We start from the raw sequence: 24,420 nt of genomic DNA on the forward strand, positions 1-24,420 counted from the left end.
CCTGCATCCGCTGGTGCTGTTAGAAGGTAGAGTTGCAGTGTCTAGGCTAGGACAGAAGTTGTTATTTTCTTGTCCGAGTGGGCCAACAAGGCCCTGGGAGTGGGATTTTTGGTTTTCTTCTTGTTGCTGCCCAAATCTCCTTTCCCACTCACTTTACCTTCTTCCCTGGTTTTAGATTGTATATTTTAGACCATCCACCCCATTAACCTCTTAATGAAATTATTTTCCCCCCAAGCTTAGGTCTGTGGTGTGTTGAATCCAGTGGCTGATCCAGGGTTCTGGAACCAGGGAATTACTGGGCAGGATTTGGCCCACTTAGCCAGGGACGTAGGGACTCTCAGCCGGATTTCCACTACACTGTTGGCTTTAATCTCTTAAACAGATCAGTTAAATTAATCTCTTAACTTCCCAGAGTCTGTGGGAATGAGGCTGGTATAGAAGAATCTAAATAAATATTTACCAGAGAGGAATTCACCAGATTGCGTGCTGCAGCATCTTCACAGAGATCTCTCTGACTACTGCTGCTATCAAACTGTTTGTCTTTATAGTAAATGAACTGATTTGTTGGTCACTTCAATAAATTACTAATACATATGGCCGTTAAGCAAACTGTGTTCAACCCAAAGATAAAGAAGACTGTTAGAAGCATATGATTATATGTAGTCCCACAAGCCACTTGTATCCATCATTTCCAAGGATCCTGATGCATAAAAAGACATTTTTTTGGTTAAAACAAATTAGATTTTTAGAAAATATAATTATCATGATTTATATAAAGTTTCATCTGTAATGGATTGAGCTAGAGGTCAACTAGACCTATGGAAATCAATAGGGTGTAGTAATTACATTAAAGCTTACTGACCCCAGTGGGTTTTCTCTATGTATGGCTAACTTTGTCTCTTTCCCCCCACATGTTTTAAAATTAAATATTAGTTTGAGATGAATACATAAATCCTTACAATGACCCCTTAAAACTGGATCATGTCTGCCCCTCAAAACTAACACTGACATTAAATTAAAGAAATATTACCCAGCTAATTGACTGATTGAGATTTCATTTGAGTAAAGCACTTGTTTTAAAGCGAAGAGAACATTTTCCTTGCTTTGGAATGCATGTATGTTTTGAGGGAGGACCAATTTAGATTATCCAGTCTATATGGGAAGGGACAAACCTTCTTTTGAGATGTATTTCCTACTGTCAACTTTTATAAGCAGTTGAATTAAAACAAAAACAAAACATCTGAATTTGAGCCTATGCACAAATTAAATCATGGTTCATTTGGAGCTGACGAACCAGGCTCTGAAACTACAGTTTGAAGCTGATCTATAAATCACTGTGGTTTACTGTTAATTTGATTTATGATAGACCATTGACATATTACAGTAAGGGCCAATTTTCTATTTCAAGAACTGACTGAGCTGTGGAAATGGGTGCTGCTCCATCTCAGGAAGTGCTGTACCATAGTGAACCTAAGAACATGAATCTTGGGCAGATGAACAAGCAAAAGTAGACAAGCAGCTGTAAGCCATGGTTTGCCTGTTGTATTTCTGTGGTGTGGTTTCTTAACTATGGTTAGCACAAATTATAGCTTGTATTCTCTCTGAACCCAGCTGAAATGTAGCATAGTGAGGGGTGGGGGAAATGACTAGATATAAGTACTATAAATAGAATTATGAATTAACATGGCTCAATGCTAGCACCAAACCAAGTTTTGGGTTAGGGTTTGGTGCTACCTTGTTTACCTGTTTTGACATTATATGTTTGAGCAACCTCCTTTTTGGTTTTTGTTTGGTTTTTGCTTTCTCTCCTAGTTCAGGGCAACTCTTTTCTTCCTTTCAGGCAAGGCGGAGCACACCCTAGTTTCTGACCCAAGTTTGAAGTGCAAGTGTTCAGGTGAATCATAGCTTGCTGGTTCAGGTGAAATAACTAACAGTGGTTTGCCTCAAATCAGAAAATGAAGAAGAGGATTGTTCACACAAGGGAAGAAAAAATTCAGAAACTAAGGGCCAGGAAAGTTTTGCTCGTAAAAGAATAAACATGATTTAGCACTACAGCTAAATCACCTTAATCAGCTGTATGTTGCATGAGTAATGCTGTATTCTTCCTACTGGACCCAAGACTAGCACATATTGTTAGCACTGAAATCCAAGGAAGGGCATCCTTTATATTGCTAGGCCTTAAGGGTGATGCCATAGTCAGTCCAATTTTAACCACTCTAACCAGCTGAGTTCTGAAATGTGTGCAGTTCTCAAATTATGCATATTTATGAGCAAGCAGCATGGATATTTACTTTTCATCTCATTGAGAAATACTGTTTTGCCCTGTAATTACCAACTCTGAAATGCATAAACCTAACAACCTGATCCACATTCACTCAGAAACAAATCTCCCATTATTTAATGTGACTTACTTTCAAGGGAAGTATCCAACAGTGACATTCTGCAGGCATACATTATGTTGGGTTAGCAGAAAAGATCTCTAGCTCAATACCAATGCCTTTACTTGCATGATGGAACTACTTTCCATGCCAGCTGCAAGGATGCAAGGATGCACTTGGAGTGCCCACCTCCAGCTCCTGGGTTGGAACACATTGGCACAGAGAATGCAAATGACCCTGTAGCCTCCCCAGATGATGTCTAGGGGCCATAGGGATTGTTTTCTTGATCATCTGAAGTACAAATCTTTTTTTTTTTTTTTTTTTTTTTGTAGTCTTCTAGTTAACACCTGCCACTTCATCACTGTTGGGTTTTGGTTCTACACAGTTCAGTTTTAAGAACTGTGAAACCCCAGTGATTATACCGGGGCTTCCGGATCTGAGTATGTAACAAGCTACAATGCTTTGACCATGGAAATTGTTTTGTTTACCTAGTGTGATAATAAGGTTTGTTATTTTATCTGTTTGTTTTAGGTATTTTAACTAATTGGTAATGATAAAATTGCACTTACATACTCAGTGTGAATGCTGTATAACAAGGAATTACTGTCAGGGATAGAATATAAACAATCTGATACTGTGAATGGCTATCCAAACATTTGTGGGGGTAACTGAGCTGGTTTTGAAATTCAGTTTGCAATTGTGGATTTTTAATGACCCATTGTATAGTTAGGAGACTTATTTAGTCTTTTCCCCCCATTGGTCATGATCAGTTTTAAACCTTTCACTTACATGTGTCTTGTGATTGGAAGCACTTGTCAGTGACAGAACTGTTCTTGAGCAGTTTCTTAGATTCATTGTCTTTATATGTTTGCTTTTTGTGCTTTTATGGCTGGAAATTGTAGACCTGGAAAAATATTTGGCTTAGCACAGTTTAACTAGATACGGTCTTCCTTTGCAATGTGAAAATGCATTTGCTAACACACAATAGAGAGTCTGTATGGAAACATAGCCAGTATGTTTAACTTCCCAGGCATATACATAATATAGATTTATAGCAACCTTAGTTGATAAATACTGGCAAGATTGCATACAAAACAGGAGCAGTGAGAACCGAAATCTCTGTGGCTGGGAGAAAGAGAGATTAGCATGCTCAGAGGGATGCCAGGTTAGCAAAATTACAAAAAGGGGCAGGCAAAAATCCTCTCAAATCAGTGTTTTGTGTATTGCCCTCGGGTGCTTACCTGAAAGATGCCAGTCTCTGCTTACATGGGACACACTTGCTAATCTCCCCATATAGGCACTGATCAACTGTTGCCTAAGCTTCATGTGTAATGCTTTTCAAAATTAGGTACTTATTTTCCTTTTTTGGTTTTGAAGCAGTGAGAGATCGAGCAGCTTCTAGTGTTCACTCTTTTCTTCTCTTATACTTTCTTTTCTTTTTCTTCTTACGAGTATATCATGTCTGAGCTACATGCCCATTCCAGAGGAATTGTCAATAAAAAGGTTGGGATTTGTGTTCACTAAGGGAACATGTAATCACAGTCAGACTCAAAAGCAACAAATAAACTATGGCAGAGAATTAAATGTGCAAGAAATATATGTATTTCAGGACCCATAAAAGACAGCATTGGGCATGTGGTAAAATTCACTACCATCAGGTTTAATTATGCCCTTTACTTTAAATGATTTTAACATGGAGTTAGACAAATTCATAAAGGGTAAGTCTATTAATGACTAAGTCGATATTCCTATGGGAATTCAGAGGCAATATGGCTCTCTATAGGATGAGCTAGAGCATTCCAGGTTCTGCTTGTAAGCCACTCCTGGAATCAGGATCTTAGGCTATATGGATGTTGGATCATATGTAACAGAATTTGAGGAGAAAAGATGTGTGGATTTCAGATATCAATTTACCCAATTTCCATCCCTCCTCCTGCATGGGACTGCATGAGGACTTTGACATGAAACCCAGGGGCTGCACAGTGAATTACATTACCATATCATAAAGTGCTTGGAATATACTTATTTAATTAATCATTAAACAAAGGAGAAAACCACTGCTTAATTTTAAGAAGATTTTAGGACTAATTGAATGATTCTGGGGTGGCCTAGCCCTTTCTTCCCCATTTCTCCCACCCAGAAATCCTCCCATGTGACTTCCATGGCCCTTCCTTTCCTCTTGGAATTGGTGTGTTGAGTGTCTTGTACTTGAGCCAATGAACTCTCCCCGGCGGCTTCTGGGCACTCCTTCTCATGAGCACAAAGGCACTCGGGAGCCGTGTCTTTGTGCTCATCACAAAGCAGTGTGGGACATGCTGGGGTGAGCCTCAGGAAGGGAGCGGGATGGGCCGGCGGCCTTGTAAGAGTTTGCTGCAATCATGCTTGTGCCATCACTGGGATTGAAACTGAGGGGTGGAGGGTGATGGGCAGCTCTGGGTGGCAAGAGGGCTATAGAACAAGACCTTGGGGGTTGCAGGTGGCCCATGGGCCATGTGTTGGGCCACACTGACTTATAGACTACCCAATAGCTGAAGTTCTCTGAGTGGTTCACAATCTATAAAAATACGCACTCAGTAAGAAACAGTAATAAACACTCTTCTCTTATCATAGTCCTACCAAACCTTCCCTCTAACGTTGCCATCCTTGTTTAGGAAAGCTTTTGTTTTGCAGTGTACTTGCCCTTCACCGCTGAAAAACGGCAAGCATGTCATGGGGGCAGTCTGGCAGAGGCGGGGCTTTATGAGTTGGGCTCCAAATGTATCTTAAGAAAGATTGCAGACTCTTGTGCAAAACTTCAGTTCTTATTGAAGTGCCTTGTGCATCTTTGTGCTGACTTAGAAATAACTTAATTCTTACAAAGAAAACCAAATATGAACACTCCTTCAGTCCTGAGCCCTTTTCCATTCAAGCACATTTGTTTTGGATTGTTAACCTTTACAGAATATATTGCAGCCAAAGTGCAGACAGAGCAGTACTGTGACCCCTGGATACCCTCTAGAGGCCATAGGATACTTCAGATTCCCAGCTCCAAGGTCAGAAAAGAGCTCCTACCTCAGAGATAATATTAGGCTTCAGTTGCTCCACAATTGGATTCTCTTTCTCTAGTACCTGTAGTTACTTTATTACTGCATAATTATCATTATTGCCATGCTGTATTGCGTTTAAGATGTTTTAGTGTATACAGAAATGTTTCTTAAGTGTATATATGCTTATTCTGTAGATGATCTTACTTTCAAATAAATTTGACTTAAAGATGATCTCAGGAATAGAACTTGTTCTTTACCCAGGGACCAGGTATACTAAAATATCAAAACTTTCAAAAGATTTTCCTTTTTACACTGTAATCCAAGAGAGCCTTGACTATTGGACAGTATGAAACAAACAAACCAATAAATTCATCTTAAAATTACAAATATTGCACATGGTTGTTCACTGCCCTGTACTTTATGTATTCCAACACATATAAAAATACAGTGCTGTACATTCTGTTGTTTATCTTCAACCCTTAACCCAGATGTTTCTTAATATATTCCTCTATGCCAATCCGAGATTCTCAATGCTTTTTTATATTTTTCTCTTACTGTTAGAAATGTTACCCTTAATGTTAAGGTGAAATATTCTTTGCAATTTCCACCAATTTTGTTCCAAGTTCTTCTCTTTGGAAGAGCAGAACACATAGCTGCTCCAGCTTCTACAACCCCAACCTTGTTCTTCTCCAACATTCTGGAATATAATCTAATCAGCATAGCCATTGTGCATGAGAGGAGTTGTAGTCCAGTACATAGAGGATACGTGGAGGTTGAAGCAGACTGCCAAGGCACCTGGTAAGCTCTCCTTTGCAGGAACATTTAAGTGGTCCGAATATTGTAGTTACAATAGTCTTGCAGAGCACAGGTGATGATGCCGGCTGTGATGATGCCGGCTGACTTCCAAGACTGTATGATAACTTACACAATATCCCTTCTCTAAAATATCTTAATTTCAAGAAAATTCCAGTAGACATGAATAATCCCCGTAGATATGGTTCCTTTTAAAGGAGAATTGTCCTGCTAATTATATGCAAAGTGGACTCCCTAATTTTGCTGCGAAGGGGAAATTGCCCCTTATTCTGGATAAGTGACTGTTTTCAGTTCTGAGATATAGCTTGGCTTGCTGCACTGTAAGGAAAGTCAAGAATAATTTTGGGACATGTTCATATGGCTTAAGAAATGATTTTTATGGAGAAAAACGTGTGTACCTGTTGATGCTCTCACTGAGTGAAAGACACCAGTAAGTAAGGTGGTTATTTTCCTCCCCTCTGGTGGTATTTGGCTGGCTCTTCATTTTTTTGAAATTGTTGCATTTGGCTAACATTTAGTCCTTCTGTCAAACAGATCCTTTTCTCCTTAGTAGAGGTAGAAAGATTTCTTTAAGGCAACTACATGGAGACTGTTTCCTAAATAATCAAGAAACTTCTGCCCTTCTTTGCCCATTGCCCATTTTGAGTTGTGTAGGACTTTATATTGGTTTGGTGCCATCTACAGCTTCCACGCAAACTTTGTTTTGCAAATGGCATATGTTCCCTGTTTCTTTCAGGCATTAAAGAGGCCCTTGTGAGATTCATCCCTGTGTTTATTTTTGTCTCTGTCCAAGCAGAAGCAACAGCTGCTGTGGAGACAGCTTAAAAGCCAAGGCTGGGGATTTCACCAAGAATCTCCAACTGTGAAGCCAAGCCATGCAGTGGGATTAAGCTAGGCTCAGCCCATTTGGGGATTAATGATTCTTAAATCTATGTTGCAACTTTCACACAGTGTGCGCACGAGTGCACACACACAAATCCATGCACACTTGATTTTTGGGGTATTGTGCACAAATCGATGGATGCAGCTACCTCTCAGATAAAATATGTCAGTCATGTAATACTTTGCACAAGAAGTAGAAGTTATATAAGGAAAACCAGAGGATTGCTTGCTGAAATAGCAGATAATCTTACTTTCACCACCTATGATCTCAGGTTTGTTTATTTATTTATAATGGACAATGCCATCCAAATGGGGCTGGCCAGAACCCTCGAAACTCAGAAAATTACAGGCATCCAGTGGAAGGAAGAGTACATAGGCAAGGATGGCCTCCATGTTTCCCTTGCCCTCAAAAGCAGCCATCTAAGTGTTTTGCCCCTCCTTGTGTGGAGATGGAGGTAAGACACTGTCTAGATGCCTTGTATCCCAGTGAATTCTCACTCTCCCCCCTGCCCACTAAATTTGGAAATCATGAATAGACTGCATACGGGTACAACAAAATCTAGAGCTGCTCTGAACAAATAGGGTTTTTCGGTGACGCCTGCCCTTTGTGGTTGTGGTGAGATGCAGACAACAATGCATATGTACACCTGCCTTTTGTGCTCAGATCAGTGCACACTTGAGGATCCTATGGCAGCACAACAGAATGCATTTAATGTTGCTAGCTTCTGGGTTAGATCTGTTTAACTTGTACATGTTTTAATTTTATATTTTAAATTTCTTGTTTTATGATAAGTTCTAGCCTAATATGTCTTATAATATGCCTTATTTTAATTGTGATGCTTCTGACGCAAATAAAGAATTAGCAATATGCAACCATTTCATCGTGCTAGCACAAATGGCATTGTACTTAGTGGGAAATGAATTTCAGACTGTGCTCAAGAAAAGAAACCAAATAAGAGTGCAATCCTAAACACATTCAGACAGAATAGAAACGTGCATTAAATTGCACCTTAAAGTAATGTTTGTGCAACCAGTCTTGCATTATGTTTGCAACCGTTTGTACAAAAGAAAGGGTTCTTGGAGTTCTGCTTGTGCTATTTGAGTTTGCAGAATGACACCGTTAGATACTTACATAAGTTTGTCTACTGTTTATTTCAGACTTTATTTACTGCCCTTCAAATAAATTTCTAGAACTATTTACATAAAGCTGCTTCATTATTGTTTAAATGTTTAAATGAAAATTGGAAAATACAGCTGAAATAAAATAGAGTCTATTGTCAGATTCCATTTATTTCTAAGAAGGGCCAGTTCAGAAATAAGTGTAATGTCACGCCAATTGATTATTCAGTGTTTGGTGATTGGAATCCACTGTATTTGAGGGGATTGTAGTGTTTGACACTATCCACTATCCTATGCTGATTTTTAAAGAACAGCACTCAAGCTCAGAAACTTAACTTCTTCTGACCAGCAAAACATTACATGATAGGAGTAAGCGGAAAGCACTAAAACAGTAAATAAGTCAGGACATCTCTGTACAAGTGACTTGTCTTAGGAATAGTTGATTCAGTTCTTACCCATCTTGATAGAAATTACTTCATTATTTTTCAGGGGGAGGGGGCAGAAGAGCATCCCCAAATAACAAGGAAATGACTTTACCACACTGATCTGCAGTGTATGGAATATCATCACAAGGAGCTTGCTCTCTTCTCTGTGAACATGTGTTCTAGTTGGGAAAGAGTCCAACCTGCTGCTTAGATGGCTGTCAGAAGCTCTTTGCAGCAGTAGATCTTGTCCTGGTGTGAATTGCTACAGCCAACTGTAGCCAAAAAATAATTACAGTGGTACCTTGGCTCACAAACTTAATCCGTTCCAGGACTCTGGTTGTGACCCAAATTGGTCGTGAAAGTTAAATTTCCCCATAAGACTCAATGTAAATAAGGTTAATCCGTTCTGTAACCATTTTTTAAATTGGAAAAATGTGAAGAAAAGTGACAACAACAAAGATTGCGGCCATCTCTCCCCCCACACACCCCGAGCACAAGTGCGGCCATTTCTCCGCCCCCCCTCCCAGCATGACCGAGATTGCACCTGTCATCCCTGGAGGCACCCATCATCCTTACAGGCACCCGTCATCCCTGCGTGCTGGGGGGTGGAGGGGGAGAGACTGGCACAATTGCGGGTGCACTGAGGGAGGAAGGGGGGTGCAAACGGTGTGCTGGGGGACAGAGAGACGGGCGCGAAAGGGGTGCACTGGGGGAGGGGGAGATGGGCGCAATCTTGGCCATCTCCCCACTCGATCGTGCTGGTTTGCGGGGGGATATGGCCGAGATTGCGCCCATCTTTCCTGCAGGAGCGCGACTGTGATCACGCATGCCTTCCCTGCACGAAAGCAACTGCGTTTGTGGCCATCTCCCCACTTGGGGTGGGATGGGGAGATGGCTGAGATCTTGGTCGCCACCCAATGTGGAGTTCGCGACCCAAGTCAAAATTTTAATGAAATTTTTGTTCATGACCCGATTTGTTCATGAACCAAGGTGTTCGTGAGCCGAGGTACCACTCTATATTGCCTTCTTACCCAGAAAAGGAACTGCTCAGTGACAGCATAACCCTCCCCACTTTTCGTAAGTTAAATGAAAATCTTTTGATTTACACAAATTTACTTACATTGTTCATGATATTAAATGACCTTAAAGTTAAGTACGTAATATAGCTGCAATGTGAATGAGCCTAGTTGTGTAGAAGGAGGGCTAGACAAGGGTTGACATATTTCTTTAGACGCAAATCTTGGACCTCCTCCTCTTGGATACAAACCTGAATTTGGTGAAGGAAGGTCAAAGAAACCAGGAACAGTGGCTCCAGGAGGCTAGTCTTTCTTACTAGTGTGGTCTCTTAGCAGGGTTACCAAGGTGGAAGACTAACGTACATCAGGAGTAGCAGTAACATCAGCAGAAGAGAATAGACATTCCTAATAGCAATAGGATGGAGAAACTCCTGGCGGGAAGCAGCAATTTTTGAATAAAAAAGAATGGAATGGTGGTCTGATCATCTTTATTCACGGTCTGAATAAAGTTGAAAGTTTAGATTGTCAGCTGTTCTGAAGTTCATATTAAGTCAGAAACTGCCTGTTAATGTAAGCATGCTGCTTGATGACAGAATGCATTTCCTCTTTCTGCTGAGTCAGAGCTGATTTAACAAACATTAAACATTTATGTTCCCATCAAATTAACTGCTCTAAGTTGCGCTTCATGTTTACAGAGCTTGATGTTAATTTTTGGCTTCTTTTTTTCATTGACCTCAGTGATGAACTCTGAGGCAGGAAGGGGCAATGCTTCAGTAAACTGTTTTACATGTCTTGCCATGATAAGGTATATATGATGGTATTGTGCATTCTGTTTATTTCAATTGACGGCAGCTCTCTAGGTTTTTATGTGATAGCCTTTCCAACCCTGTATTTTAACTAGATCAGACCTGGAATCCTATTCATCCATGTGAAAGATGCAAAGAAGAGAGACTCACATCCAATCAAGAAATCATTTCTTTTAACTCCCCCTTTGCTCTTGCAGGAATTTTGGGATGAATTCATGTGCTGAAAGTTTAGTCCCAGTCTGAATTACACTCTAGCATAAGAAAAAAAGAAAGACACTTCAGCTACATGTTACACAATTAGTGTAACAAGTAGTTTGGTTCTAGATGGTAGACTTGGCAAATTTCCTTCATTTCAAGGAAAAGATTTCTGCTGTTGCTTGTCCTACTAATTCTGGAGGGTTGAATGATTTGGAATTACAGAGATAAACTAATTGCATTAATGTAGAAATGTGGCCATTTTTTTCAGCAGCTTATGTATGAATGAATGTTGAAGGGTGGGATAAGATATTAGCTGGTTATGATAGAAAAGCAGTGGACTGCACTTCCAGATTTAAGATGAATTCGATGGCTTGATTGATTGATTAATTAATTAATTAATTACAGAATTAATTAGGTTAGATCCTGTCTAGTGCAAAGAGATCTCATGCTGCAGCTGGAACAGAATAGGCTTGGCAAAGAAGGTATTAATGGGAACCTCTTCCAGATCAAAACTCCTTCTGAGGACAGATGGATTGTTCTGTTAACAGAGAGGCACTATTGGGTTCACTCACTTGTTGGCAAAACTGTTGATTAATTTTTGTTGGTTAGGTCCTGATCTTGGCTCTAAGGTATATTGGGGAAAAGAAATGTCTGGATGTTGAGATTTCTCCTTCCTCCAAATTAAAAGTTAGATTCTGTGGTTCATAATGTAGCCAAGATCATGAGAGCAAAGAAATTGGTCTAATCTTTTTGGCACAGGTAGAAGAATAAACAGATTTATGATTAGCGTTTGGTCCAAGTTGGCTAAGAAGCTTCACTGATAAGTGATAAAGAAGAACTCTCATAATGTCTGTTGAGAGCAGACACTTGTTTTGGTATCTCCTGTTGAAAGTGAAGCTACAAATAAAGTTGCAGAACTCTGGTATTTTTAATTGGATATGCTAAGCTGATGAAGATAAACATGAATTGAGATGAAAAGTAGTAACTGAGAAACAGAAGAATGTATATATGCAATTTTAAATAATTTTATTTTCAACTGTCCCTTCTCGACTCTTAATACATGATTTAGTTGTTTCTGGGAAGGAAGATAGAATGATGGCTTTGCTGATGCTCTCAACAGATTTTTATACACAGCTGTTATTAGCTTCATTCTTGCTGCATCCTTTAATTATCTACATGCAATTTATTGCTCTGGACTTGATGTCGTCTTCTGATAACACACCTGCTTGTCTGTTGTCCCAGTTAAAAATGAGACATCAGAGACAAACCCTTGACTTGGGTTTCAGTCAGTATAAAGCTAATTGTCAGGGAGGGATAGTGATGCTCAAGAAGGTAAAGGATTGTATAACTTTGGGCTTTGTCCAGGATGTTTGTAGATTTGTTTTGTTTTGTTTCTTTTTCATTTAGGGAAGATCAAATTGTTGATACTTCACAAGGTAGCAAAGGAATGCGCTCCCCAGAGAGATCCGCCTGGCGCCGTCGTTATTTGTTTTTTGGCGCCAGGCCAAGACCTTTTTATTTAAACAGTATTTTAATAATCTTTAATATTTATAGTTTTAATTATGCAGCCAGTGTGTTTCCAAGTTTTAATTGTAATTGTAATTTTACAGTTGTTTTATTTATTTGTGTTGTGAGCTGTCCTGAGTCTGTGTAGCAATGGGGACGGCATATAAAAACTTTAAATAGATAGATAGATAAGAAAGAACTTAGTACTACATTCTGTTTGGCACTTCTTCTAAGATGCTTTTGCCTGCTTTCTTTCCAAGAACAGGGAAAAAAGAACCTTTGATAGAATAATTTTCTCAACTCTTCCAAACTAACTTTCATATATACTGAGACACAGTATTCATTCTGCCTAATGCTTTGTTATCTTTGACTTTAGCTAATAACTTCTCAAGAAGAATGGAGTAGCCCACTCTTAGGATTCTGTGTTTCTCTGTGTTTTCCTGCACTCTGTACTGCTAAGCCTTTCTCACTTTTCCTGGACCAGGAGTCTTCTACAGACTTTATCTTCCCTGAAATATTTTAGTATTTTTACTTATAGCTTCAACTAGATTCTTCTCTTCCTGTGCCTTGCAGAAATATGTCCCCCCACCCTCTGTTTGTCTTTTCCACGTTTTGTTATGTTGCAGCCTGGAACAAAAATAGATTTTATTGGCATTATTACCACTTGCACATATAACAGATCTCAAGTCTTTACGTAAAGTTATTCTTTGAAAGTTAAAAGTGGTATTGCTACACAGGTTTCAATTCACTGTTCATTAATTTCACATCATGTAAAAACAACTTGGTTCCAAAAGTCTACAACTATTTGATGTAATGTGCAATTTTCTCCAGCACAGAGGTAAAAATATGTTTAAGCTGTGCGTTTTAGGTGAAATATGACCACTGAATTGCCTTGTTTGTGCCAAAGTTGCACAAAAGGGGAGGGGGTAGGTCAGAACCGGGATCACTGGTACTCCATTATAATTGTCTTCCTACCTGCATCCCATTCAGCCTTTAGGCCTGATTAGTTCTTTGTGCATGAAATTGGTTTTCTATTTTTACAGTGTGGGTACTAGATGTTCAAGAAGCAACAGTGAGAACTGGACACGGAACCACTGCTTGGTTCAAAATTGAGAAAGGAGTTCGGCAAGGCTGTAGGCTGTCGCCTTGCCTATTTAACTTATATGTAGAGCACATCATGAGAAAGGTGGGGCTAGATGAATCACCAGCTGTAATTAAGATTGCTGGGAGAAATAACAACCTCAGATATGCAGATAATACCACTCTAATGGCAGAAAGTGAAGAGGAACTAAAGAACCTCTTGATGCGGGTGAAGGAGGAGAGTGCAAAAGTTGGCTTGAAACTCAGCATTAAGAAAACTAAGATCATGGCATCCGGTCCTCTCACTTCCTGGCAAATAGATGGGGAAGAAATGGAGGTAGTGACAGATTTTATTTTCCTGGGCTCCAAGTTCACCGCAGACGGGGACTGCAGCCAAGAAATTAAAAGACGCTTGCTTCTGGGGAGGAAAGCTATGGCAAATCTAGACAGCATACTAAAAAGCAGAGACATCACTCTGCCAACAAAAGTGCGTATAGTCAAGGCTATGGTTTTCCCAGTTGCAGTGTATGGCTGTGAAAGCTGAACCATAAGGAAGGCTGAGTGCCAAAGGATTGAGGCCTTTGAATTGTAGTGCTGGAGGAGACTCCTGCGAGTTCCTTGGACCACAAGGTGATCAAACCGGTCAGTCCTAGAGGAGATCAACCCTGATGGCTCTTTAGAAGGCAAGATACTGAAGATGAAACTCAAATACTTTGGCCACCTAATGAGAAGGAAGGACTCCCTGGACAAGAGCCTAATGCTGGGAACAATAGATGGCAAAAGAAGAAGGGAACGGCAGAGGATGAGGTGGCTAGATGGAGTCACTGAAGCAGTTGGCGTGAGCTTAAATGGACTCTGGGGGATGGTGGAGGACAGGAAGGCCTGGAGGAATGTTGTCCATGGGGTCACAATGGGTCGGACACGACTTCGCAACTAACAACAACTAGATGGAAAGATCATTAATGCTTGAAGAATACCTTCTCTGTAGCTAGTGCTTTAGTAGAAAGGGTTATTTTGTCTTTTTATCACTGGGGAAACGTTCAGTCCCTTGGATGTACCACCAGGACAGGGAGAGAGACGGGCTGTCTCCTTATGAACAGAACTCTAACATGGAAAAAACCCTTTTCCCACCAGCTCAGGGACTCCACAGGTTTGACTGCTCCTGCAGGAGAATAACAACATGAAACCATGTTGGATCAGACCAGTTATCCCTTTGGTTCAGCATTCTGTTCACACAGTGACATACCAGGGGCTCACAGGATTCAATAAATAGTCAATGAGTGCTACCTCCCATATTCCCCAGCAACTGGTGTACTCAAGTGAACTGCTTCTGCTAGAATTGGGCAGGGAGAGAGGGGAAAGAATAAGGGTTTTGGCCTATGATTACTAAATTTTGAGTGGTGATTTGTAGAAGGGTTTTCAATCCTCTCTATTTCATCACTTCTGAAAGGAACGTTTTGTGTGGAAGGGCATTATTTACTGTTTCCATGGAAATGCAGGGGTATGCCTGTATCATTTCATATGATGCTTGTTACTTGTTTGATCTGAAATACCATAATAAAATGCATATATCAAATCTTTCTCTCATTTGGCAGCGACACTGTGGATCTTTAATTTAGACCTTTTCTCTGTATTCTTGGCCGTTTTTTAAATTTGTTATCTACTGGGTTGTGGGGGAGGGAGAATCAAGTCAAAGAGAAAAAGAAGATTGGCAGAGTCATAATTTTTGTAGAGGCAATATATTAGCCCATGTTTTAAATGTCTATACCATCTATTTTATGACAGGTCTGTAGTTTCATGGAACTAGCTGTTACAAGTCCTTTGAAATTTTAATCTCAACAATGTGTCAAAGTTAGTTGGGATATATTTTGAAGTATTTGGGTGGGTGGGTGGGTGGGTGGGTAGGGGGGAGTTAAAGTGTTTGTAAGCAAGATAAGCCACATTTGTCATAATTTATTTTAAGACCAGTGTGGTTATAGAAAGTGACTGACATTTCTTTAAGTTCCAGTATAGCAGTTTCAGGATTAGAAAGAAATAGAAGGAAATCATCTGCAAAAGGATTATTCAAAACGATAGTCATGATCTCTTTAATTTGAAGACAACAATGAGTTTTTTGTGCCAGGTATCTATAACAATGGCAAAAGGAAGAGTCAGAGTCAGAGTCAGCATCCTTAGTTGTGTTCCTCTATGCAGCTGCATCTGTAGAGTTTCCATTTTATTTGGATGCGTACCTCTGAAGCAGCGTATTGCTGGGCTACTGCTGTCTGCAAGAGCTCATCTGTCTCCAGTTTTTGTAAGGCTTTGTAGATGTAGCCATTCCACCTGATCGAAGGCTTTTAAAGGATTCAGTAGAGAGGAATTTAGTAGAGTTGCTAGGATGGACAATGCTTAAAATCCATTTGATAGCATTAGCCATTTGATAGCCTGGCATGAACCATTTGATCTGTATGGACATACTGTGCAATGAATTGATTCAGTTGTTTGACCGCGATGAATGTAAATAGCTTGGCATCTTGATCAGGCAGTAGGATCCTGGCAGTTTAGGAATGACTGCTATACTTACCCTTGTCCAAATTTCTAGAAACATAGAAAGATTCATGAAAGAGGATTGTGAGATGTAGCAAGATAGAGGTTGCAAAAACTTTACAAAATTCTTCCATAAAACTGTCAACACTGGGGGATTTGCCTGGTTTCAGCCGAGTAATAGAATTGGAGCTTTGGCTGAGTTATAGGTTGGTTAAGCATTGATCTGTTTTTGGCCTCAATTGTTATTATGTCTAAGGCATCTATAAAGGTATCTACAGCCAAGAGATTAGAGTTGTTGTTTTTTAAATGTGTATCGTATGCCATAAAAGTTTATTATTGACCCTTTTCTGTTATAATAGTCAGAATTGCTGTTCTACCATACCTTTGTTTGAGAACCCTAGTCAATAGCTTTCTTCTCTTCATTCCTAATTCATTTTGCCAGTTTCAAGAGCTTTGCCTCAACAGCCACTAGTTCAACATGTTTTCCTCATTCCTTTATGTTCACAAAGAGGGTTCCCACTTAATTTGTTAGTGCATCGTTTTTCTTATTGTTTCCTTTTTTAATAGGGGCAGGGAGCCCTCCAAAGTGAACATCCCCCACAAGATAGCCTTCATTAAGTCCCACAAAAGGGAAGAGGAATCCATTGCAGTTCCATTGTCTGCATAAAAATTTGCTGTGATCTCAACTATTTTCTCTTTGTCAGCCTGTCTGTGAGCAAACTGAAATTCAATATCCGCATAAATGTTTTGCCATGGGTGATATCTGTGCTTAATATCAATGGCACAGAAACAGGATCAATTATATTAACCAGGCCTATGCTAGTGTCACTAACAGCTTGCAAGTTAACTGCTGAAACTAAAAGATCTTTGCCTGAAATTTTGAGTAGTAGTAAGTGTAACCATGCTGGTTCCTCTATACCTTTCTCTGTGAATCGGCCAAGCCGTATTCATCAAAGATGGTTTTTAGGCAACATGTGCCTTAAGCAGTCAAGCACAATAGTGCTTCTCTCCACCCATCTCTATATCACTTGTTTGAAAATATGACACGACCTCAAACATGTCTGTCATTTAAAAAAAATGCATCTGATTCAGGGCATAGAAGGAGCCCAGCCACTTCACATTAAAAATATGATTTTTAAGTTGTTTTGAGCAAGAAAGTAAGCATCTGGTTGTAGTTTTGCCCCTGTAGCAATTTCCTACTACAATTTGCATTGCAGAACATGAGCGTTCATATATCCATTCTTAATTTTCAATACAAAGTTAGAATCAGATAAACTGTAAGAAGAAAGTTCACAAGAACTTTAATAAAAACATTTCCTATTAAGGTCAAAGAAGTAGGATGAACAAGCCTCACTCTTTGTGCCAGAGCAGTTACTCCCAGTAATCCCAACTGGGGTGCTGGGGCTATTTTGAACAGTAAAAGCAAACAAACTTACCCTCTGCTTCCTGGCCTCCCATGATTGAGATTCATTGAAAGTAACACAAAACTGTGTTTTTCAGTGCTATGGAGTGGCAGTTTCAGTAGAAGCCTGAGTAGTCCTCCATAGATTGGAAGGCAAGATGTCTACTGTCATACAAAAAAAGAACTGAGGTTATGCTGTTTGCAGAATAGTTTACATCATGAAAGTCATGTATAACCACCATCACATTCTTCAGTGTCATTGCAAGTCACTTGCTTATACTTTTCCAAGCAACACGTTCTCCACACTCAGCCCTCTCGTTTTAACTTAGCTAGTTAATGTAAGAAATATTTTATGTCATTTATGCAATTTATTTATTTTATACATTTTATTATTGCTTTTGTGATAGTCACAACTTCATTTATTATGGTTTTGTCATTTTATGCAATGTACTGCCCATTTTGTACACATCTTCACTATTCTCCATAAAACTGTATTGATTTTCACTATTATGAATTGTATCTATGATTTTTAAATTTGCAAAGCACACAGAGTCTGCAGGCTATGGGACAGTATAGAAATGTAATAAATACATGAATAGTCTGTTGTTTAAGTAAATCTTATTTTTTGGAGAATTTCTGGCCTTGTGGTCTCTCTCTTTTCGTTCATTGGCACAAATTAAAACACAGGAGGAATAGATCTTATAATATTCTGTTGAGTGCTTTTGTTGTTATGTGCCATCAAGTCCTCTCTGACTTATGGATACCCCAAGAATAAAAGCCCTCCAAAATGCCCTGTCCATGACATCCTTGCTTAGCTGTTCTGCATTCAAGGCTGCAACTTCCTTTATGGAGTCAAGTCATCTCTTAGTTGGTCTTTCTTTTCTTCTTCTGCTTTTGACCTTCCCTAGTATGATTTGTCTTCTCCAGGGACTTTTCCTAGCATGGATTGCTTTCTCATGATGTGTCCAAAATATGAAAACTTTACTTTTGTCATTTTAGCTTCTTGGAAAAGCTCTGGCTTGATTTGATGTAGGACCCACTTGTTCATCTTTCTACTGGTCCAGGATATTCTCAAAGCTTTCCTCTAGCACCGTGTTCAGAATGCATCAATTTTCTTCCAGACAGCTTTCTTCACTGTTCAGCTTTCACACTTACGAGGGGTGTTCAATGTATTCTCGGTATCGGGTTAATTTGCTATTGATATGGGTAATTTAATTATTTCATTAGCTAATGACACTATCTGAGGGTATACATGCAAAATTTCAAATAACTGTGATCATTAGTTCCCTAGTAATCCTCACTGAAAGACGACCATGATGACTGACTCGACAATGTTGAAGAAAATCGAGCACTGCGCTGTGATTAAATTTCTTACAAAACAAGGAAAGAGTCAAAAAATCATTCACAAAGAGATGGTGGCCATTTATCAGGACTCTGCACCTTCATTATCTACTGTTCAAAAGTGGTCAAGTGAATTTAAAAGGGGCAGAGAAAGCATTGAAGACGACCCTCGCTCGGGTGGGCCGGTTACTGCCACTATGAAAGAAAATGTGAAAAAAATTGAGAAACTTGTATTGGAAGATGCCCGAATAAAAATTATAATGTTAGCAAAGATGACAAACCTATCCATTGGTACCATATTTACTATTTTTTCATGACCATCTTAACCTTTCACAGGTCTGTGCAAGATGGGTGCCACGAATGCTCATGGCGCCTCAGAAACAAGTGCGAGTCGAGTGCTCTAGGAAATTTTTAGAGCTCTTTGGTGAAGAGCCATTGAGTATTTTCAACTGGATTGTTACTGGAGATGAAACTTGAGAAGATCACTATGACCTTGAAAGTAAGCAGGAGTCCATGCAGTGGCATAAAAAAGGTGCTGACCCTCCAAAGCAATTCAAAGTCACTCCATCGGCCGGAAAAATCATGGCCACAGTGTTTTGGGCCTCAAAGGGAATTTTATTGATCGAGTACACGAAAAAAGGTGAAACCATAAACACAGCATCTCACGCAACCACTCTGTGTAATTTAAGAGAAGCAATTAAAAAAGGCGGGGGAACTGACCACAGGTGTGTTGCTTCTTCACGACAATGCACCCATTCACACGGCGCTTGTTTCAAAGGCTGCTGTGCGAGACTGTGGTTTTGAAGAAATAAACCAACCACTCTATAGCCCGGACCTGGCCCCCACTGACTACTACCTATTCCCGAATTTAAAAAAAAGATCTTTGTGGAAAGCAATTTTCCAACAATGAAGAGCTCAAAGCGGCAATTAACACACATTTTTTAGACAAGAAGGAAGGGTATTTTTTTAGAGGGAATTGAAAAGTTAATTTCTAGATGTAATAAGTGTATTGACGTTATGGGAGATTACATTGAAAAATAAAAATTATTTCAATTTATTCCTTTTTCTTCATGCTGATACTGAAAATACATTGAACGCCCCTTGTATACATAGTATTGGGAATACAGTGATGTGAATGATCTTTGTCTTGTTTTCCAGTGAAGCACCCTTACATTTGATGATCTTTTCTAGGTCCTTCTTTGCTGCCCCTCTAAGTCTCAATGTTCTTCAAACATTTGGGCTACAGTTTCTATTTGAACTGGAATTTTCTATTTCTAGGCAATAGAAAAGCAAATTGAATGATTTGATTTTCTCTAGTAGTTAGGAAAAATGTTGCTGCCAGAGGCAGCGTTCCAGCAATATGAACACATGTGATTTCAGTTCTAGAGACTCCATCTCAAGAAAGCTACATTTTAATAGATCTTAAAACTGTGATTCATTGAGTTCTTTGTAGAATAATTAGATTGGTTTGTGCTGTCTGTATAAGAATGTTTACATTTTCTGTTAAATCTTTCTGCTTTGATTCTGTATTTACACTTTTTCTATCATTTCAGATATAAAAGCAGTCTCTATATTTGTAAACATTGTATTTTTATCATTTCTTGTTACAGAAGGACAACTGTTACCTTGGAATAACTTGACAAATGAATGCAATATTCCTGGAAACTTTATGTGCAGTAATGGACGATGTATTCCGGGGGCCTGGCAGTGTGATGGGCTGCCAGACTGCTTTGATGAAAGTGATGAGAAAGAATGTCGTGAGTATCCTCTACTTGCTGGCTACCATATCTGAACAGCAAGCTTCAGCCATGTAAAATTGAGTGCATTTCAGTGATTAGTATTCAACAATGTATCATCATTTTTACTGATATATCTAGTTGGAGTAACTGTTCAATGGTTCATTGGTGCAATTTCAACTTACAAAGTTTTTATCCTTTAGTTACTCCAAGGAATAAAGGAAGGCATCTATCTTAACAACGCTGTGAGATAGTTTATTGGATGGGTAGGGGAGTTGATGCTCAAGAACACAGTAGCTTTTTGGTGCTTAAACCTGTTTCCCTCTCCAAATTAGGAAAGATGTTCCTGTTGCAGTTTATTGCCAGTGGATTGGATCTTCCCTGTGAGCCAGATTAACTTGGAGATCTTCAAAAATTAATTTTAGAATTGGGATGAAATGGCTACCGATTGTGCACAACAGCGTATGCTCACTGAGTGCAAAAGGAGTCTTTATGCAATAGCATGATCTAACAAATGCGGTCGGATTAATCAGTTGGTGTTTGTATGGTTTTATTCAGTGCAGACAGGCCGTGCAGTGTGCATTAGCAGGCTGTGAGTGAAAGAACAAACAAATGGAAAACTGCAGCAAACTGTTCACCTTGCTTTGTTCACCAATCTGAACAAAGCCAAAGATAGAAGAATGGTAGGTCAGTAAAGGGTCAGTGCTTGGCTACAAACAAAATCAAATAATTCTGAATGTCCAGATCTACAAAGAAACCTATTTGAGTACAGTTTTGTACTCATCCCTGGCAGGTTTGTAATCACTGGTAAAGCCGTACATACTATTTCTAGTTGTAATGCTTACCTGCATCACAACATCAATACCACTTTTAATTCATGTCCCGCTTGAATTTGACTCAGGTATATCCTTGGTACAAAGACTGCTGGGACAAAATGTTTTCAGGGTTCCTGATATCTATATTAACAATTACATTTCACAAGATTCCTTGCTCCTGTTGCTATTGTAGCATTCAAGGCATCAGGAATATTTTGTACAGAATCCCCCAGAAAACCCTCCTTGTTACCACAGCTGCTACAGACAAATGGGAAATGAAGCTGATGGGGTTGAGGGCAAAGTTGGAAGCTTGTGAAGTGGCTCTTGCTGTTGCAGGGCATACAACGTAACGGGATCTGCACTTCAGAACTGGGTCAGGAATAAAATGAATTGCATTTCAACATTGTGGTGGTTTGGGTGGCGATAACAGTTTTGCCTGACAGTTCACCCATCATGAATCCAAACCCATCATGCTGATCGTTCTGTTACAGATAGGTAAAAAAAATTCTGTAGAGACCAACTTCAGTTTTATGATATTTCAACTTTTTATGCTTGCTTTAGGGCACAATCCAGTGGGATGCCTGTAAGCCTCAGACAACCTATGATGGGCAGAAGAATGTGGAAGCAATCTTTGCCTCTCCATACCTCTTACTCTGCAATTCAGCTAGATGGCCAATATTGGCCATCTAGTTGCAACACTTTGGAGGAAGAGGTAAGGAGGCTGCAGCAGCATCAGGATTCATTATATCCTGGCAGTCTCAGGCTTCTCCTTTTCCTGCCTCCACATGGAACACTGTTATGACCACAGAGAAGGAGCCAAAGGAGTTCTTTCAACTCAGTCTGCATTGTGGAGTGGTGAGGGATGGGGTGTGGAATCCAAGCACAGATCACCAGCTCTGAGGTTGGAATTCTTTTCTGATCAGGGAATCCAAAGAAAAGTATTGGAAGAAGTGTGCACTGGACAAGTTAATGAAGTTCTCAAGTTCAGTTGCTTGGTAGGATTCTCTTGTTCTGAAACTGTAAGCAGTGTAAAAACAAAACCTAAAAGATTGTGATTCCTGTATTTAGCCAAAATATTTAAGTGGTTAGCCAATGCATTTAAGTGTTCAGACAGTGCACATATTCTTTTGTAACAGCAATGCATCTGCTCAGTGAATATTTAAGCCTAGCTGTTTCTTTCATGTGTTCATATCTAAGAGTGCTTTTTGTCAAAAGTAATTTCTCTTTGGGTGCTTATAGCGAAAGCTTTAATTTTTACTGTGCAATTGAGCTGACTTTTTCATGGAATTGTATGGACATTCAGACAAAGACATCTGCTGTTTGTAGCACTTCCATGTTTTCCTACAATTCTTCTGTCTTTTTCTTACCAGAAAAGAAATCTGTTAAGAGGAAGAGATGGAAAAGCTGCATAAAGCATGCATAAAGCTAGGCGTCAACCACTACTCCCCAGACTTTATTTCAAATGAAAAACATGCAGCTCAAGTACCTCCTCAAAACCAAAAGCAGGTTTATTGAACCTAAAAATAAATGCTGTACTCTAAATATTTGGGTTGACGTGTTTTGCCAGCTGTAAAAGTTGCCTATGAAATACCAGTATAGCACCATGTTGTTGTGAAATTGCTTTGCCACAGTTGCCAGAATGGTCTTGTAAGTTGTTTGTTTGATGATTATAAAGCATACCTTTTATTAAGACTGCAATATTTATTTCAGAATGGATTGTTTGAATGAATTACCCTACCAAATTGTGAGAGCTGAATTTAAGGAATAGTATTCCCTTATTAGTTGTAGTTTGAAGTGGGTTATGCAGTTTTTTCTTACATTTATTTATCTCACACATGATGTTTGCAGATCCAATGAGTGTCATACATTCTGCAGTTACCGTTTCTCTACCTTCTGTAGTGACTATTCAGTTAATTTCGTGGCACCAAAGTCACCCCTGTGATGCAATGTTAGTTGTCTAGAGCTGTGTGGCCCTGAACTTCTGGCAACAACGCTTTAACAATGTAGATTGGATTGGATTTCCTTTTCAGTTCACTGTTGTATTTTAACTAAGCTGTGCTGCAGTTGTCATTATGGGACCTGGGATAATCAACTCTGGCCAAGATCAGGTACAATTCAACATTCTTTCCATGCATAGTATTCACGACCAAAATCGTTTCCTTAAGCCTGGTAGTATAAAACTGTGTGTATGTGTAAATAAAAAATATCACCAAGGAGAGTTTATTTCTCTTTTTTCTTCTTCTTTACATGCTCTGCAATGTCACCAGGTCACATGCTACAAATAAGCAAGTAAAATGGTTGCTGAACAGGATTTATGTATTGTTTAGGAATGAATCAGCCAGTCACCACAGAGTTGATTTAGGATATTCTTTGGTCACTAAGAATAATCTGGATCTAGTAAGATACCAGTGCTAATAAGTACAGTAATTGGCCATAAGACTTAAATAGCAGCAAAGACTCCATTCATAAAACTGTATTTCACATTGGATTGAGTTTGAAGCTAACACAAAAGAAAAAGATCTTTGAAGCAGGTGATTCATTTTCTGCACTGCCCTGTAGTTGACAGGTAAAAGTAAACAGAATAGGCTACACTGATATATTTTGCATTTCAAATGTTTTTGAGCTTTGCAGATATTTATTTTCATTTCTTTTGTACACTACTTTTCCCACTGGAAGATGGTGGCTTCTAGAATAGAGGAAAATGACAAGAACTATTACTTTATCAATGGACAAAACTGTTATAATAATCTTGAAAATGCAAAATTCCTAAAATCCTGTAAAACTACCTTTTGAAATAAAAAAAAATGTTCTGGAAGTTGGTTCCAGTTGGTGGGAGCATTCACTGACCTAGTTCCCATGACTGCACAACTGTTCTTGTGCAACTAGTTTCAGTGGGTTGTTGTGGCATCTGAACTGAAATTGCTTCCCACAGGATGGCTTCTTTTTTCCAGAAACAACCAGGTTTTTTTTCCCTAGGGGTTCTTCAATCCAGAATGAGTTGTCATGTCCCCCAAACCCAGGAAACAAACTTTTTTGTAGAGTGCAGGGATTGGCTAGCAAGCTGCTTGACACACAGCAAAATGTTGCTGCTGCTGCCAGTTACAGGCCCAAATGGCATTTTGGAGTGACCATCACTGGCTCGCTACCCATTTTTAAAAAAAATTTGACTCACAAAACTTGCACAGGTATTCTTGTAATTTTTTTTTGGTCGTTTGTTACAGCTGTCGAATATGTGTAGTCCTGCCTGGTCCATTTTGGGTTATGTTTTAGCTGTCAAAAGGGATTGTGCAGTGGAGCAAATAACATACATGGAAACTGACAAGATGGGACTGCAAATTATTCCTAATTGGT

At 39.3% G+C, this 24,420-nt stretch overlaps 1 protein-coding gene across 1 annotated transcript in view; it reads left to right on the forward strand.

The window, feature by feature from the left end:
* Positions 1-24,420, forward strand: part of LDLRAD3 (low density lipoprotein receptor class A domain containing 3) — a 168,890-nt gene that overhangs the window by 32,950 nt on the left and 111,520 nt on the right. Inside the window, exon 2 of the mRNA XM_044436607.1 lies at positions 20,129-20,275. Within this exon, the coding sequence (XP_044292542.1) occupies positions 20,129-20,275 (147 nt within the window). The remainder of the gene's footprint in view (positions 1-20,128; positions 20,276-24,420) is intronic.

This window comes from Varanus komodoensis, unplaced genomic scaffold (genome assembly GCF_004798865.1).
Source record: "Varanus komodoensis strain SLA01 unplaced genomic scaffold, ASM479886v1 scaffold3, whole genome shotgun sequence".
In the NCBI taxonomy this organism is placed as follows: Eukaryota; Metazoa; Chordata; class Lepidosauria; order Squamata; family Varanidae; genus Varanus; species Varanus komodoensis.